Source organism: Adelges cooleyi, unplaced genomic scaffold (assembly GCF_023614345.1).
Source record: "Adelges cooleyi isolate 19-005CV unplaced genomic scaffold, UGA_ACOO_1.1 ACOO_flye_CR_arks_rails_tigmint_CR_PRNA_23, whole genome shotgun sequence".
Classification (NCBI taxonomy): Eukaryota; Metazoa; Arthropoda; class Insecta; order Hemiptera; family Adelgidae; genus Adelges; species Adelges cooleyi.
The window spans coordinates 1405495-1420274 of NW_026095893.1; the positions used below are offsets into that span (position 1 = coordinate 1405495).

The 14780-nt window shown below is 26.9% G+C and overlaps 2 protein-coding genes across 2 annotated transcripts; both read left to right on the forward strand.

Annotated features, from left to right (window-relative positions):
* The first annotated feature begins 1045 nt into the window (after positions 1-1045).
* Positions 1046-7177, forward strand: LOC126835416 (uncharacterized). Its single transcript, XM_050567994.1, has 11 exons — positions 1046-1156; positions 1414-1480; positions 1565-1594; positions 1664-1687; positions 3822-3872; positions 4060-4089; positions 4178-4213; positions 4298-4348; positions 4628-4654; positions 5614-5706; positions 6129-7177. Exons 2-11 carry the CDS (start codon positions 1420-1422, stop codon positions 6380-6382), a joined length of 657 nt encoding a protein of 218 aa, XP_050423951.1. The 5' UTR covers positions 1046-1156; positions 1414-1419; the 3' UTR covers positions 6383-7177.
* Positions 7178-8969: 1792 nt separating this feature from the next.
* Positions 8970-13909, forward strand: LOC126835815 (uncharacterized). Its single transcript, XM_050568641.1, has 15 exons — positions 8970-9068; positions 9343-9413; positions 9486-9515; positions 9585-9608; positions 10014-10070; positions 10290-10319; positions 10822-10851; positions 10946-10969; positions 11332-11355; positions 11437-11484; positions 11562-11612; positions 12540-12569; positions 12926-13003; positions 13297-13359; positions 13671-13909. Exons 2-15 carry the CDS (start codon positions 9350-9352, stop codon positions 13907-13909), a joined length of 792 nt encoding a protein of 263 aa, XP_050424598.1. The 5' UTR covers positions 8970-9068; positions 9343-9349.
* Positions 13910-14780: the final 871 nt, after the last annotated feature.

The following is a 14780-nucleotide window of genomic DNA, read 5'->3' on the forward strand; positions in this document are numbered from 1 at the left end:
ACCGACGATGGTACAAGAGAATCGCGAAACTATACAATTGTTATAATGTGTTGTGAAATTTGAAACATAATGTGTATTTTAAGGTAGGTAAAAGGACATATTTTTTAAGACTATAATATAGTGAGACCAACGTTAATGTATACAGATGAATGTTGTACATTAAAAACAATTAAGGTACAAAAAATAAATGGAAGTAGTAGGAATAAAAATGCTAAGTTGACGGAGTGAATAGACAAAATAGATTAAAAGATAGTGTATAATAATTAAAAGAAATACTAACGTAATAATACATATATAGTAATGTTGAAAACAACAGCTAATTATTTATAAATTATAATTATCTATTGAACAATTTGTATAGTTTTATAATTTACTTATAAAAAAAAATCTGTTGCAAAATAAAATATATTAATGACAAACAACTGTAGGTATCATATATTTTTAAGTTTTAACTTTATATGGTTACAAAAACTACTATTGTAAAACTATTATTGTTTTTTTCGAAAATAGGTTGGTTTTGAAAGAACTTTGTTTTGTCATTTGTGCACTTAAATGTTAGAACTATTGCATTGTAGAACCATGATTTTACAATTATATTAGATGAATTTTATGTTAACAATTGTGATAATAATATAAAAGAAAATAGAGAAATAATAGGTACAAAAAAATAATTATTATTTCGATAGTAAAAATGAGTTTTGGTCTTCAAAATAAGAAACATTTGAAATATCAACGGACAAAAAATCTAGATCTCACGATACATAAACCATAGATAAAAAAAATGCATTACATTGTTTTACTTAAACTTCTTTTATTATGATTTTTATCGATAGAATAGCATCCACAATAGTATAATATGGTTAAAATCTATAAAGTAAATATTTGTTTTATGAATGATAATAAGACCCCAAACTAAGAAAAAAATAGTCTATCTGAACTTGCGTCAGTATAATGTAAATATGAAATACATTTTTAAAAATATCAGCTGTGTAAATACTCTTGGTCGACATAAAAGCCCATTGAAAAGTCGTTATAGAAAATCATTATAAAAACAGATTAACATATTGATAAATTTATATTTTCCTCATTAGGTTCTTGTATTTCAATAGTTTAAGAGTATTACTTGTTTTATACATATTAAAAAACTTCTAAAATAGTAAGTACATATTTTGTTATACATTTTATTAAGTTTTACTCATTTCAAAAGTGTAATTTTAAGTTTAAAATGTAAATATTATTAGACCTTTTTCTCTCCTTAATAAGTCAGTGGTTTTACAAACTGCGTGGACCTGATCATATAATATTTGTGGAAAAAAAATATAACTTGTTGTAGCATTTTAGCTCCACATTGAAGCTGATGATTAAATGGTTACTGAATCGGAAATGATTTAATGTTTAATAACATTTTTGCAGATCAAAATGAAAATTTTACCTATTTTAATAGCGTTTGCCTTGGTAAATGTTTTGGTAGCTGAAATAAGTGATTATTTTATTTGTACACGTACTTACACGAGGCAATAGACAATTTTATAAAAAATTTAATATTTCACTTTTTTTTTTACAGATAAATATGTAAAGGAGGTTATCCTGACAAGTCAGTAAACATTTTTTTCATATAAAGTAATCGTTTAAAGTCTTGCTTAATGTGTATAATTGTTTACAGACGAACATATTAAGCTTGTAGAAGGTAAAATATATTTAAATTTAAATAATCAAATAATAAAATGCTTACAATATTATGTTTGTCAGAGATGTTTAAATTGATTTTTAACCTAAAAATTGTATTTTTTTATAATCTATTCAAATGACTTGAACATACCAGAGTTATAAACTTAGCGTAGATTAATACTTCATTTATATTTTTATCCCGAGAAACAGTTTCTACAATTTAATTAGAACCCACTAATAATTCATTACAGACAGTGACTATTTAACCTAACAAGCTGAGTAATGTCAAGTGAAATAGAACAATACATATTAAGCTAGGAGTATTCAACTATACGTCGTAGTTAAACTGACAAAACAGTTAAGTTGTAGTTCCACAAACGAACTACTCAAAAATAACTAAAACTAAATAATTAAATACTGCATATTATTGAAAAAACTTAATTAAATCGATGTGATGCAAATAGGATTTTTAAGTTAGTTAAGAAACATAAATGGTCAAGCAAAGTTAGAACGGCCACCTCGCTTAGTGAGAAGAAGGGAGTGAAGAAAATATAATGTGATACGGTATTTTCCAGTTATCTCAAGGTTTTCAACAAAAATACAGATGTATTTTTTAAGTTGCTCTTATAGTTCTAGTTGCATCAAAAAGTAATAATTTAAAATCTTTAATAGGTAGCACCTATTAAGAACATATTAATATAAGAAACATAATTAATCAAGAAGTGCACAATTCTCTTGTTTTCTGTAACATTTTTTATATACTAATCATATCATATCATATAATCATTAAAATCCCTAAAAAAGAACTGACAAGGGGAGGTCACAGTGATGGCGTGACGGATTTTCTTCAAATTGCGAATGAATGTTATTTATGAGAAATAAAAAGACCCTTATTCGAGCGTTTGTGCCAATGCGTCCTAATTCCAGAGATAATCAACTTTGAAATTTACATATTTTTTCGGTATATCTTAAATAGACCTATTTTACAATCGCCGGTAAAAACTAAATGTGGTGCAGTCGAGCATGATCGGTACTCCGGAGCGCGCAATACCGGGTTCAACTCTGGCTACCGCCGCAGCACTTTTTGCATTTTTTTACAACTTTTTTTTAACTTTTATGGTAATTTATATTACAAGAAGTCTAAAAACTTATAAAATATTTATATTTTATTACTACAGAATACATTTTTACCCTTAAAAGTACTTGATAACCTATATTCCATTCGGTTTTTCGTCATTTATTATACCTCTCGTACTGATGATTGAATAACAATTTTTTTTGTATAATTGCACTATTGTATAGTGCAATTTAACCTGTAAAGTTGTAAGACTAAAAAAATAATTTTTTTCCATTTTTCTATAATAGTTATTGGTTATTACATCCCACCCGGGTCGTAATTTCCCCAATGAAGATAAATTATAATATCACCATCAACATTAATACACTACATTGCTTAACAGAGTATAAATGTATTTTTTTTGGTTGTAAAAAAATTATTAATTAATAACCAATAACTATTATAGAAAAATGGAAAAAAATTATTTTACGAGAGGTATAATAAATGACGAAAAACCGAATGGAATATAGGTTATCAAGTACTTTTAAGGGTAAAAATGTATTCTGTAGTAATAAAATATAAATATTTTATAAGTTTTTAGACTTCTTGTAATATAAATTACCATAAAAGTTAAAAAAAAGTTGTAAAAAAATGCAAAAAGTGCTGCGGCGGTAGCCAGAGTTGAACCCGGTATTGCGCGCTCCGGAGTACCGATCATGCTCGACTGCACCACATTTAGTTTTTACCGGCGATTGTAAAATAGGTCTATTTAAGATATACCGAAAAAATATGTAAATTTCAAAGTTGATTATCTCTGGAATTAGGACGCATTGGCACAAACGCTCGAATAAGGGTCTTTTTATTTCTCATAAATAACATTCATTCGCAATTTGAAGAAAATCCGTCACGCCATCACTGTGACTTCCCCTTGTGAGAGAAATGTTAAAATATAAAAAAAATTTGCTAAGCTGAATTTAATCCCAGGGTTTTTTAAAAACATTTTATTATTTTATTTCTTAACTGTGTACAACCACAAGTATTGCTTAAGTATTTTCTATCTCTTTTTATAGCTAAACTCATTATTTGTTTATTTTAGATGATTTGCCGGCAATCATAAAAGACATTGTCCTTAAAGGATACATTATGTGTAATTATATTTATATTTAGATAAATGATAAAGCATGCTAATAGATAAAAATCTTTTAAATTAAAATATATGTTATATTTTTTTTTTTTTAAATCCTAAAATAAATGTGTCTTATGCTTGACTTTTTCAAATAAAATCTTAAATTTTATTTCTTTTAAATAATACATTTATTTTATGTTAATTTCAGTGGAAATGGCTTTCATGTTAGTAATGGCGGGTAATAATTATGTTAACATATTATGGAATTATTTTAATATAGCGTTTTGATATTCATTAAGTATAAAATGGTTTTGTTTTAATTTCAGGAACCAAAGAAAACGTCGATGACGATGGAATATATGGTAAATACTTAGTAAATACATTTTTCATATATTTTGTGAATAATCACACAATTACATTAAAATATGTTTTGTTTTAAATTGTAGATATGACAGCATGCCAGCGTCTTGTGCGATCACATATATATTCTGTAACAGGTAGATATAAAAATAAAATTTTTGTATACGAACAATGATTACATTTAATAATAATTGTATGGTTTAAAATAAAAATTCTTCTTTCCTGTATTATAATTTTTGCTTAATGTTTCGACGGTCGTTAAAACTTATTAAAATCATCACTTCAAACGCGGCTACTATACGTTTTAAAATTATTTTATATTGAATAAGTTGTCTAAGTATACTGAATTGTAGAATAACTGTTAAACACATTATTTTTTTAACCTTGTAATTATTTGTTTTATTTTTTGGTTATAGGTATCAAAGCACCTAAGATAAACGAAGGTAATCACAATAATTATTCATGAATATGATATTTTTAAGAGTCGGGGAAGCTCCCCCGTGGCCAATATCTTGCCAACTTATTTGACAATACCTAAAAAAGTTAGAGCGCTTAAGTTGAAAAATAAATAAATGTTGTAAGGTGTATTTATCGATTTTGTAGGTGTAGTGGTTAACATTTAAAATATTGATTTAATAATGTAGATTTTAGGTATAAGTAAAAAAGGTAGGCTGTACATAAAATGGCAACATTATAGTTCTTTAAGATGTAATTCAACTATATCAATAGCGACTAGCTACTAGGGTTGGGACTAATATTCGGATTTTGCGGATATCCGGATTATTTGATATCCGGATAATTCGGATACGGATATCCGAAATCCGGATAATTTCGGATATCCGGATAACTGATCAACTATCCGGATATCCGAAACTATCCGGATAGTTTCGGATGTCAAATAATGTTTCAATTATCCGTAGAACCAAAATTATCCGAATAGTTTCGGATATTCATTTAATTTTTAACCAGCCGAGTATATTTTTTTGAGTACTCAAATTTATGTATTTTTTGAAATTTTCACGGGTTGTAATATCACGTGGATGATTTTAGATATATCCGTGTCAGTGGTTATTAACCGGCAGCGAAACAGTCGTGACAACCCCGAGGATGGACTCTGCAAAGAGTCCGAATAGTCGGTTAACAACCACTGACACGGATATATCTAAAAATCATTCATGTGATAGTAAAATTTAATTAGGTGTCATTATTTTATTATTCGGTATGTTTAAAAACACTGTATATTATTAAGAAATATTTGTCTTATAAAAATGAAATGAATATCCGAAACTATCCGGGTAGTTAAAAATTATCCAGATAGTTTCGGATATCCGATTATCCGGATAGGCCCAACCCTACTAACAACTAATTATTTGAAAACTTGTTTTTATCGTTTGTTTTAAAGGCGATTTTGAAAACGCTAATCTGTCATATTTGGGATGGGAAAGAAGACTATCAACTCTTCCAGCTATAAAAAAATTAATCCGTACTGTAATAAGTAAGTATACATATCAAATTTAATGCATATCAATTTTGATTACCATTTTATATATAAATATTTGTATAAATTTCTATAAAATTAGTCACCAACTTAAGGTATTAATTTTAATTGTATTCATTTGTAAAAAAAGTTATTAAAAAGTTATTAAAAAGTTATTAAATTATTAATAATCAGAATAAAATAAAAATAATAATTGATTTACAGACAATTATTCTTTTTACAGTAAGACACAGTTAAATTTTTTTCAATAATATAACTATAGAGCGTCAACAAAATCGAATTTTATTAAAATGACAAATTTTATTCTATTTATTATGAAACAAACAACTGTTTTATTTTACAATTTTTGAAGTTGTGTCTTACACAGAAAGAAAAGTCGTATCGAATGAGCTAAATTTAATAATATTTGTATTTTTTAGGTGAAAAAGATCCAGATTTTGCAATTTATCTCAAGATGTGTCGTTTAATAGGGTTGTTCAGAGCAATTGAAAACCCAGCTTTATGCATAATGACTGCTGGTATCGATGGTGAAAATTGTTATATAGCGGCTTTAGATGACATATACTTCATATACAGATTCTTTGAAGGAAACTATTATGAAGTTGACAAAGATGAGAATCCAGTCCATGTCCTCAATGATCAAATCAAGGACAATATGATCGAAAGTTTTTAGTGTATAATCCAATATAATTGATATATATATATATATATATATATATATTAGGGTGGTCCTTAAAAAGTAGATTTTCGAACTTTAACCTCGACGCCCCTTGAAATGTTTCTAAATACAATAAACATAAGATCAAAAAAAGAAAATTTGAAAAATATTAATTTTAACCCGTGCACTATACACAAAAGTTCATACCTGTCAAAATTGTTGCCAGAAAATGAAAATTTATTCAGGTTTTTTGGTCAAAATTAATATTTAAAATTTTTTTTTTTATCTTATAAACATTTTAGGGGGCGTCGAGGTTAAAATTCGAAAATCTACTTTTTAAGGACCACAATAATAAAAAATATGTGGTCATATTGTTAGGTTAGGGTCGATTATTAAATATAGCTATTAAAGTTTATTGTGTATTATTTGTATTGGCTAAAAATAATTATAATGTACCCGCAGTAGTGACAATATTTGTTCGCCATACATGAGTAGGAATAAGTTGCTTAGCACCAAAAAATTCAAAATCGCCTGGACGATAAATAAACAATGCTAAAATAAATGGCCGCTAAGTAAAAAAAAAAAAAGTCTTAAAATATATGACATAACATATTATAGCAACTAAGTAAATACCGTAATGAAATATATGTATTGTAAATCGTTGTCAACTAATCAAATCCGTCTACAAAATTTAATTTTGCCGGAAGTCTAATTCTGTTTACCTACTTCCGACCTAGCAAATACAGCACATATTATGAAAATAGTAGAAAAACTATAGCGGGAAAATAAGGAAAAGCAACCACGCCTCGCGGTGCCTTAAAAAATATTGTACTTATTTGCTTGTAAATAAGAAAGTATTCAACCAACTTTTTAATAATTTTAATAACACATCTACACGACTGTCCCGATCTACTGATATCTTATATGATCATTATTTATGTCCAGCCGTTCGCTCTCAAAATTGTGTCAAAATTTATGGTAAATACCATTATCGCTAAAAACGTTGTACTTAATGACAAAAATGAACTTATAAATGTATTTTTGTTATTATAAGCTGGATACGATCAAGGCTGATCGACCGTGTATAGTAATTTATCACCATAGAAACAAACAATTAAAATAACAATTTTTCATTGCAGTCAAAGAGCAATTGTCCATTTAAAAAAAAAAAAAAATGTTCACATTTTAAAAAACGGTGGAAATGGTTACAAATTAGTATGTAATTTTCACATTTAGATATATTACTAATAAATGCAGTTTTTTTTTTTAATAAACTCAAGTCGTTACATTTGGAAAGTTTTTAATAATTATGAGACGTTTCACGCTTGTATACACAAAAAAATTATACACCTTAATTTTTGAAATCCAGAAAAACACCTGATAAATTTACATATTTTTCTACTTGTAATAATTATTTTACACCTATGACCCCCACCCCCCCCTTGTTACTGGTTTTTATTATTTTGATTTTGTAATAAAACTTTTCGTACACGCATTTTGCTACCAAGCCGATACAATCGTCAATATTATACTTATGTGTAATCACAAATGTTTCAAGATTTAATACGCACATATAGTCATAAAACAAATATTAATCTAAACGACAATGTGTGCAAAAAACAGACACGGTACTCCTTCAAAACAAAACTCCTATGTAATTTGTACACGTGATTTTTATAAAAAAAAATGAATATATTTTGCATAAAATTCTAAAATTGTATGTTTGTGCGAGAATATTATTAACCTATGATTTATTATAACCTTCGAATTTAAAAATATAAAGTTATATTGACAAGTACTCACACAAATGCAAAAAAATAAAAATCGAGGGCAACGATTATATACATTGGTATTCTAAAAATATTCTGTAATTAGTTATTTTGTATCCATAGTTTCACAACGTACCGTTTGTTTGAAAATGATTACACCACTTTCAAACAAAATAATTTATTCCTGAACACCTTTGCCCTCTCATTGTCTAATATACTTTGACACCAATGTGCCTCGACTTCACTTGGTGTTAAAACGAATTAAATTTTCAATATAACTGTCATGACAACATTGGTGTAAGAAATATTAAACATATTTTCACATTAGAAGCATTCAACTTCAAACGAAAATGAAAATCGAATTTTGATTGTATTAAATTGTCTATTAAACACTGGACTCGGTTAGCAGTAACTAACAGTTGAACAAACTGAAGCTAACCAGTTAATAGTAACTGGTTAGCTTCAGGTTTTTTAAACTTTCAATAACTAAACTGTCGATATAATAGTATCATATTACACAATGTTATAAAGAATGAATTAACTTGTGATAATAACCGCTTTTATAGTTATTTCAACATATTTCATTGAGTGTGGTTAATAAAAACGGATTTTACAAACATTTTAAGCTACTGCGTTTTGGAAAACCGGAGAATTGTGAAGAATTACAAGAGGAAATGTAATATCCATACAAAGTCATAGCAAATGAACAGATAGATGCATCATAATATTAAAAATAAAAACAGCTATGTAAATAAATAAACAAAGGCACTGCAAAATTTATAAACGCCAATATTCAAAAGTCGCTAAAAATAGTTACTTTAAAATAGTTTAACAAACAGATCAATTGTTATTTTGCTCATGAATGTCCCTATTTCGGTAGTTGAAGTTTATTACTTACACTATATTGTACTTATTAATCATCTTCTGACATTGTAAGCACATTTTGTAGACAACATTAGTTTAAGTGTTACTAATTATTAGCTTCGATGGGGAGCTGAAAAGGTACTTACAATGATATGTTTTTTTTAATTTGATGAAATCAAATTTAGACGTGTTTTTATTTTTGTGGTTCACCGAGTTTGAGTACAAGAAGAAAAGTGAACACATATTTGTAAAACCAATATCTTTACAACTCCTGTTAGAAGCTTATGGTGACTGAATCTAATACCTACATAAAGATTAATTGTTTATTATAATTTTTTGCAGATAAAAAATGAAACAATTATTTATTTTAATATCATTCGCATTGGTCGGCCATGTTTTGGTCGCTAAATTAGGTGATTATTTAATTTTTGCAATCGTTGTAGAAATCTACAAAAAAAAAATCAATATTAATTTTTTTTTTACAGATGACTATATTCAGCAGGTTCTCATAACAAGTCAGTAGAAACTTTTTTTTGTACAAAAAAATATTTTATGTTTTAATATTGTTGTACAATTTACCACAGACGATGACATCAAGCAAGCAAAAGGTAACATTTGTTTAATTTTAAAATAATAAATAATGTCTAAAAAAAAAAATACTATATTTTAATGTCTTTGGTATGTTGTTTGGATGACTTGTCAAATGATTTTTAAATTAAAAATCTTTGTTTCTGTAGTCTGTTTAGGCTAAGAATAAATGAGATGAGAGAACCAGTGTTCTAAACACAATGTGACCTATGCAAATCAAATCATTTATATTTCTGTTAAAGGAGTAGTATCTATAATTTACTTACCTACAGACAGATTTAACCTAACACGACAAGTAGCATTAAGTAAAATGGTTACCATACTTTAGAGCATGTGGCTCACTCTTTTTCTGTAATCTTTAATATTTATTAATATTCCATTTGAGACTTTTTATGTGATGTAATAAAATTGTTTGTTTATTCCAGAATTCCTGCCGACAATAATTAAAAACATGGTTGCGAGATCTGATGTATATGGGATGGGTATTAAAATTATATAATAAATAAACATTAAACATATAATAACGAAAAAGCATGCTAGAAGATAAAAGTTTTTTCAAATTTATAAATGATTGTAAAATCTTAAATTTTAAATGTTACTCTACATCTTTTTATTTCAACGTAGAGTTTTTTTATTTCAATTAAAATAAAAAATAATATAAAATATTTTTAAGTTATACTTTTACGTTATCTTAATTTCAGAGGCAATGGCTTTTATGTTGGCAGTACCGGGTAATACCTTAACCTTTTATGCAAAATTTCACAGGTTTTTGGTACCCCCCCCCCCTCCTAAATCTAGCTTCTGACTTAAAAAATTAACTTTTAATTATTACTGTGAGTCATTTTTTCAAAATCTATGTCTGTATATTCTTTGTGCTAGCCAGGAGAGTGAACGCAGAGAAACCGAGTTCGAGGGTGTTGGCCACACTGTAATTTTTGTATTTTTCTTCGACTTTTTTGTACTTAAAAAATTATTAAAACTTGAGGGGGGGTATTATATTTACACTCTTTACATGACTTGAGGTTACTCCCACTTGGATGTCTTGACTAGTAACCTCAAGTCATGTAAAAAGTTTTTTGTACCCTTTTGTCAACGCCTTCCGAAAATCCATCACAACCAAACGTTACCAAATGAACTGTGAACTACGTTCTTATTTTAATTTTTTTTTTACATTAGAATAATAGAATAAATGTAATGCCACGAATAAATACTTTGACGTTATGTTAATTTCAGAGAAAATTGATTGCGTATTGCAAGCGCCAAGTAATATTTTTCTTAACATTTTATGAACATGTTATTAACATAGTTGTATTAATTGATACTCGTTAAGTACAAAATGTTTTTATTTTGGTTTCAGAATTTACTTACCAAGACTCTGATGGTAAAATATAATATTGTTTTTCAACATAGTTACTTGTTATTGATTAAGTAAAACATGTTTTAATTTTAATTTTATGCTACATTATAATTGAGAGTGATTTATTAATCAATTATTTACTCTATCTTATGGCAACTAGTTGTGTTATAATACATATTTTTTTATCAAGGTTGAAATTCTGATACTAAAAAACTGACACTAGTCTACTTGCCTAGGTATCCTATTGTTTTTCAGTCGAGTAAACATTTGCTGGTAAAACTTACTAATAGTAGAAATATATAAGGGTGTTACATTTAACTACAGTTTTTAAATATAGCTGTTATTTGATATTCATTGAGTACAAAATGTTTTTGTTTTATTTTTAGAAAGTGAAAACTCAGATTCTGATGGTAAAATAATAATGCATTAAAATTTTTTAATATAGTTATTTGATATTCATTAAGTACAACATTTTATTATTTTTTTTTTAGAAAGTGTAAACCCAGATTCTGGTGGTAAAATAATAATGCATTTTGAAGGTAAACATATATTTAAAATATTGATATATATCATAAGAAATTATTTACATTAAAATTAATTTATTTTTCAATGTTAGATAAGTTAGAGTACCAGAAAATGATGCAATCAGCAATAAGTGATGTAACGGGTAAACAAAAAAATTAAACTTTTTATAGGAACAATTATTTTATTATTATAATATGGTTCTAAGTAATAATGATAAATATTCTAAGTTTAGCCAAAACCCTTTTTTTTATGATAGTCCAAATCTTTATTTTAAATGAGACTACTAGAAGTTCATACATTATTGTCTAATGGTATTTTTTAATAAAATTATGAAGTACGCATGTAGATAACATTATAACACTAAGGGCTTTATTTTTTATTTAACAATCTGTTTAAAGTAAATGTCATAGAGAAATTATAAACAAAAAATGTTAGTTGAATGTATATTATTCTAAATTGTCTTACAGATCCAAATCTAGATCCAAATCAAAATCTTGATCCGCCTATTGTTCCCGGAAGAGGTAATCATGAATTTATTCGATAGCCATAAATATTCCTTAAGTGTTAGATTATCAAGATTGCAAAAAACTGCTACCTCCAAAAACATATAATGATTCAATGTTTTTCTGTGAAACTGAGAAATTTAACGTGTGTGTTGATTTTTTTTCAAAAAAATTTTTAACTTTAACATTTCACAATTTTGCTAAAGATAGTATGACCTGTAATTAATAGTCGAAAATTGAGTGCGGCATTGATATTCATTTCAAATTGTCGTTTCAGTAATTGTCAAAAAGAAATGTTTAAATACCATGTACCTAATGTAATCAAATTTGTGATAATATCTATGGGTACTGCTTAACTTTTACCATTATTAAACGGCACTATAGATATGGGAGCGGATGATTAAAACATTGTCCAAATCGCTAATTCAAACGAGGCTACTAGATGTTTTTACATTATCTTACACTGATTGAATTGATTAAGTGTTTTCAATTTTAGGATGAATGTGATGGATATAATTTAAAAATATTTTTTTTAATCGTATAATTGTTTAATATTTTGGTTACAGAACGTATCGGTTCACCTACAGTAAAATTAGGTAATCACGATCATACATGAATTTTTTCTTAGGGTTTGCTAACTACCGTATAGCACGTTGGTTAGTCTATTTGTCCTGCCAGTTTCATTAAACCAAATGCGTGTTACAAATTAAAAAACTGAATGTACTGTTTGAAAGGTTGAAATAGGTTCAATTAAATTTACTCAGACTTTGAGTGACATAACTAAATTAAAAAAAAAGAAGTGCAAAAATAGAGTATTTAAATTTTTTTGGTACTAGTAACAGGTCGTGCAAAAATTGAAAGAATTACGTTGTTACGCAATGTTTTGTGATATAATCAACAAATTTTATTTTTATTACCGATTATCAAAACGATAATTTATGTTTTTTTGCAGAAAATTTAGCCAGTCTTTTAGGAGAGAGAACAATTCATCCGACAAGAACTCTAAAAAATAGAATCATCCGTTCATTTGGTAAGTGTTTATATGGTGTTGTAATGACTTTATTATATATATTATAATATATAAACCAATGAAAATAATTGATTTAAAAAAATTGTTCTGTTACAATAATAATAATAATAATGTCTGTTTATTAAGGTATCTTTATATCCTATTATATTATACCAGCCAATGGTAACATTATGACCATAATTATTTGTCTTTGTTCGTGTAGCGTGTTTTAATGTCAATTAATTTTCAAGGTGTTAAATGGGTATAAATGATTCAATCGCAAGCAACTAACTATTTTTTTGTTTGTAATTAAGATCTGACTTCTTTGGGCAGTGCTAGAAGAGATATGACTTTAGAAGCTATAACATTGTTAATACGTAAGTGTACATACAGTATATATGATGTTAGTCATATTCAGATTACATTTTATCTGTTCGATATAGTTCTTCGATTGCCTACAGATCCTTTGGGTTTTTATGTCCATTCTATTTAACACCAATTTTGTTGCTTAAAAATCACCTACCTAATATGTTATATCCAGATCTTACCTATATACATAGAAATATATTATATCTAACCCTATGTATTGTTTTAATTTTCTACGATTTATTATACACGTGTGAAATTTTGTCTTGTAAATTAAGAAAATTAGTAAGAAATAAGCTAAATTCGGTAATTTGTTTTCAAGGTCAAGACGATCCACTTTTCCAGGATTTGAGGATGATGTGTCGTTTAGTAGGAGTATTTAGAAGCATTAAATACCCACGTACATATATACATATTGCTGATCTTGACGAAGACTTTTGCATTTTAATAGATGAAACTTTCGTAGGAGGTCACGTTTATAAATTCTTTAATGGTGAACATTGGAAGGTAAAATTAGAAGATTTTTCTTCAGTTAGGCGTTTTTCTTCTGAGTTTCAATAACTTAAGAATTAGGAACTATAATAATAACCTATTTCATAGTGATATTTTAGTTTTGTTTAAACAATTGTTTGATACCGCACCGATTTCTAAATTGTCAATAAATTTAATGTACTTCACAATAAACAGTTTAAATCACTATAATTAAAATATTTGTTGCTTATGAATTGTATACTGTTATTTAATACTGCCCCTAACTTTCTTACTGTGTTGGTTTTTTAATGTGCTTAGTTTGGACTGTACCGGTTTGAATAGTACTAACCACTGATTGGCATTGAAGGGTTGTTATTTGTCATGTCATTAGGATGACAATTGTGCGTTTAAAGTATAAGCGTATAGCTGACACTGTTTAGGCTATACAAATTAAAATAACAAAATGTTATTTATACTTATAAATAACATTTATAAGAACAAGTACCTCTCAAGCCGTAAATTCCCATTCTAAATTATTAAATATTATGAATAAGTTTCAGTCTTCATGGTAAAAAACGTTTTAAATATCATCGGAAAAAAATCTAGACCTTAGGTTAAAATCTTAGACAAGAAAAAAGCAAAATAAATTCATTACATTGGTTAAAATATTATACCTAAGTAAACATTTGTTTTACGAGTGATGTAACCGCATATACTTCAAATACAGATACCTTGATGGAAATTATTATGAAGTTGACAAATATGACAATCTAGTCTATGTCCTTGATGATCAAATCAAGGAGAATAATTAGACGATTGATAGTTTTCATAGTATATTTAGATTTGGGAAATTTTAAATAAAAATAAATTAAATTCGAAAAAAAATTGTTTTGTCTTACATTATTTTATATAGTTAATTTGTATACTAATTAAATAAATAAATAATGTATATGAATAGATT

Coding starts and splice junctions, on each gene's coding strand:
- LOC126835815 (XM_050568641.1), top strand. CDS start 9,350: ATGAAACAATTATTTATTTTAATATCATTCGCATTGGTCGGCCATGTT. Junction 9,414..9,485: donor TGTTTTGGTCGCTAAATTAG/GTGATTATTTAA, acceptor TTTTTTTTACAG/ATGACTATATTCAGCAGGTT. Junction 13,004..13,296: donor TAGAATCATCCGTTCATTTG/GTAAGTGTTTAT, acceptor TTTGTAATTAAG/ATCTGACTTCTTTGGGCAGT.
- LOC126835416 (XM_050567994.1), top strand. CDS start 1,420: ATGAAAATTTTACCTATTTTAATAGCGTTTGCCTTGGTAAATGTTTTG. Junction 1,688..3,821: donor ACATATTAAGCTTGTAGAAG/GTAAAATATATT, acceptor TGTTTATTTTAG/ATGATTTGCCGGCAATCATA. Junction 5,707..6,128: donor ATTAATCCGTACTGTAATAA/GTAAGTATACAT, acceptor TGTATTTTTTAG/GTGAAAAAGATCCAGATTTT.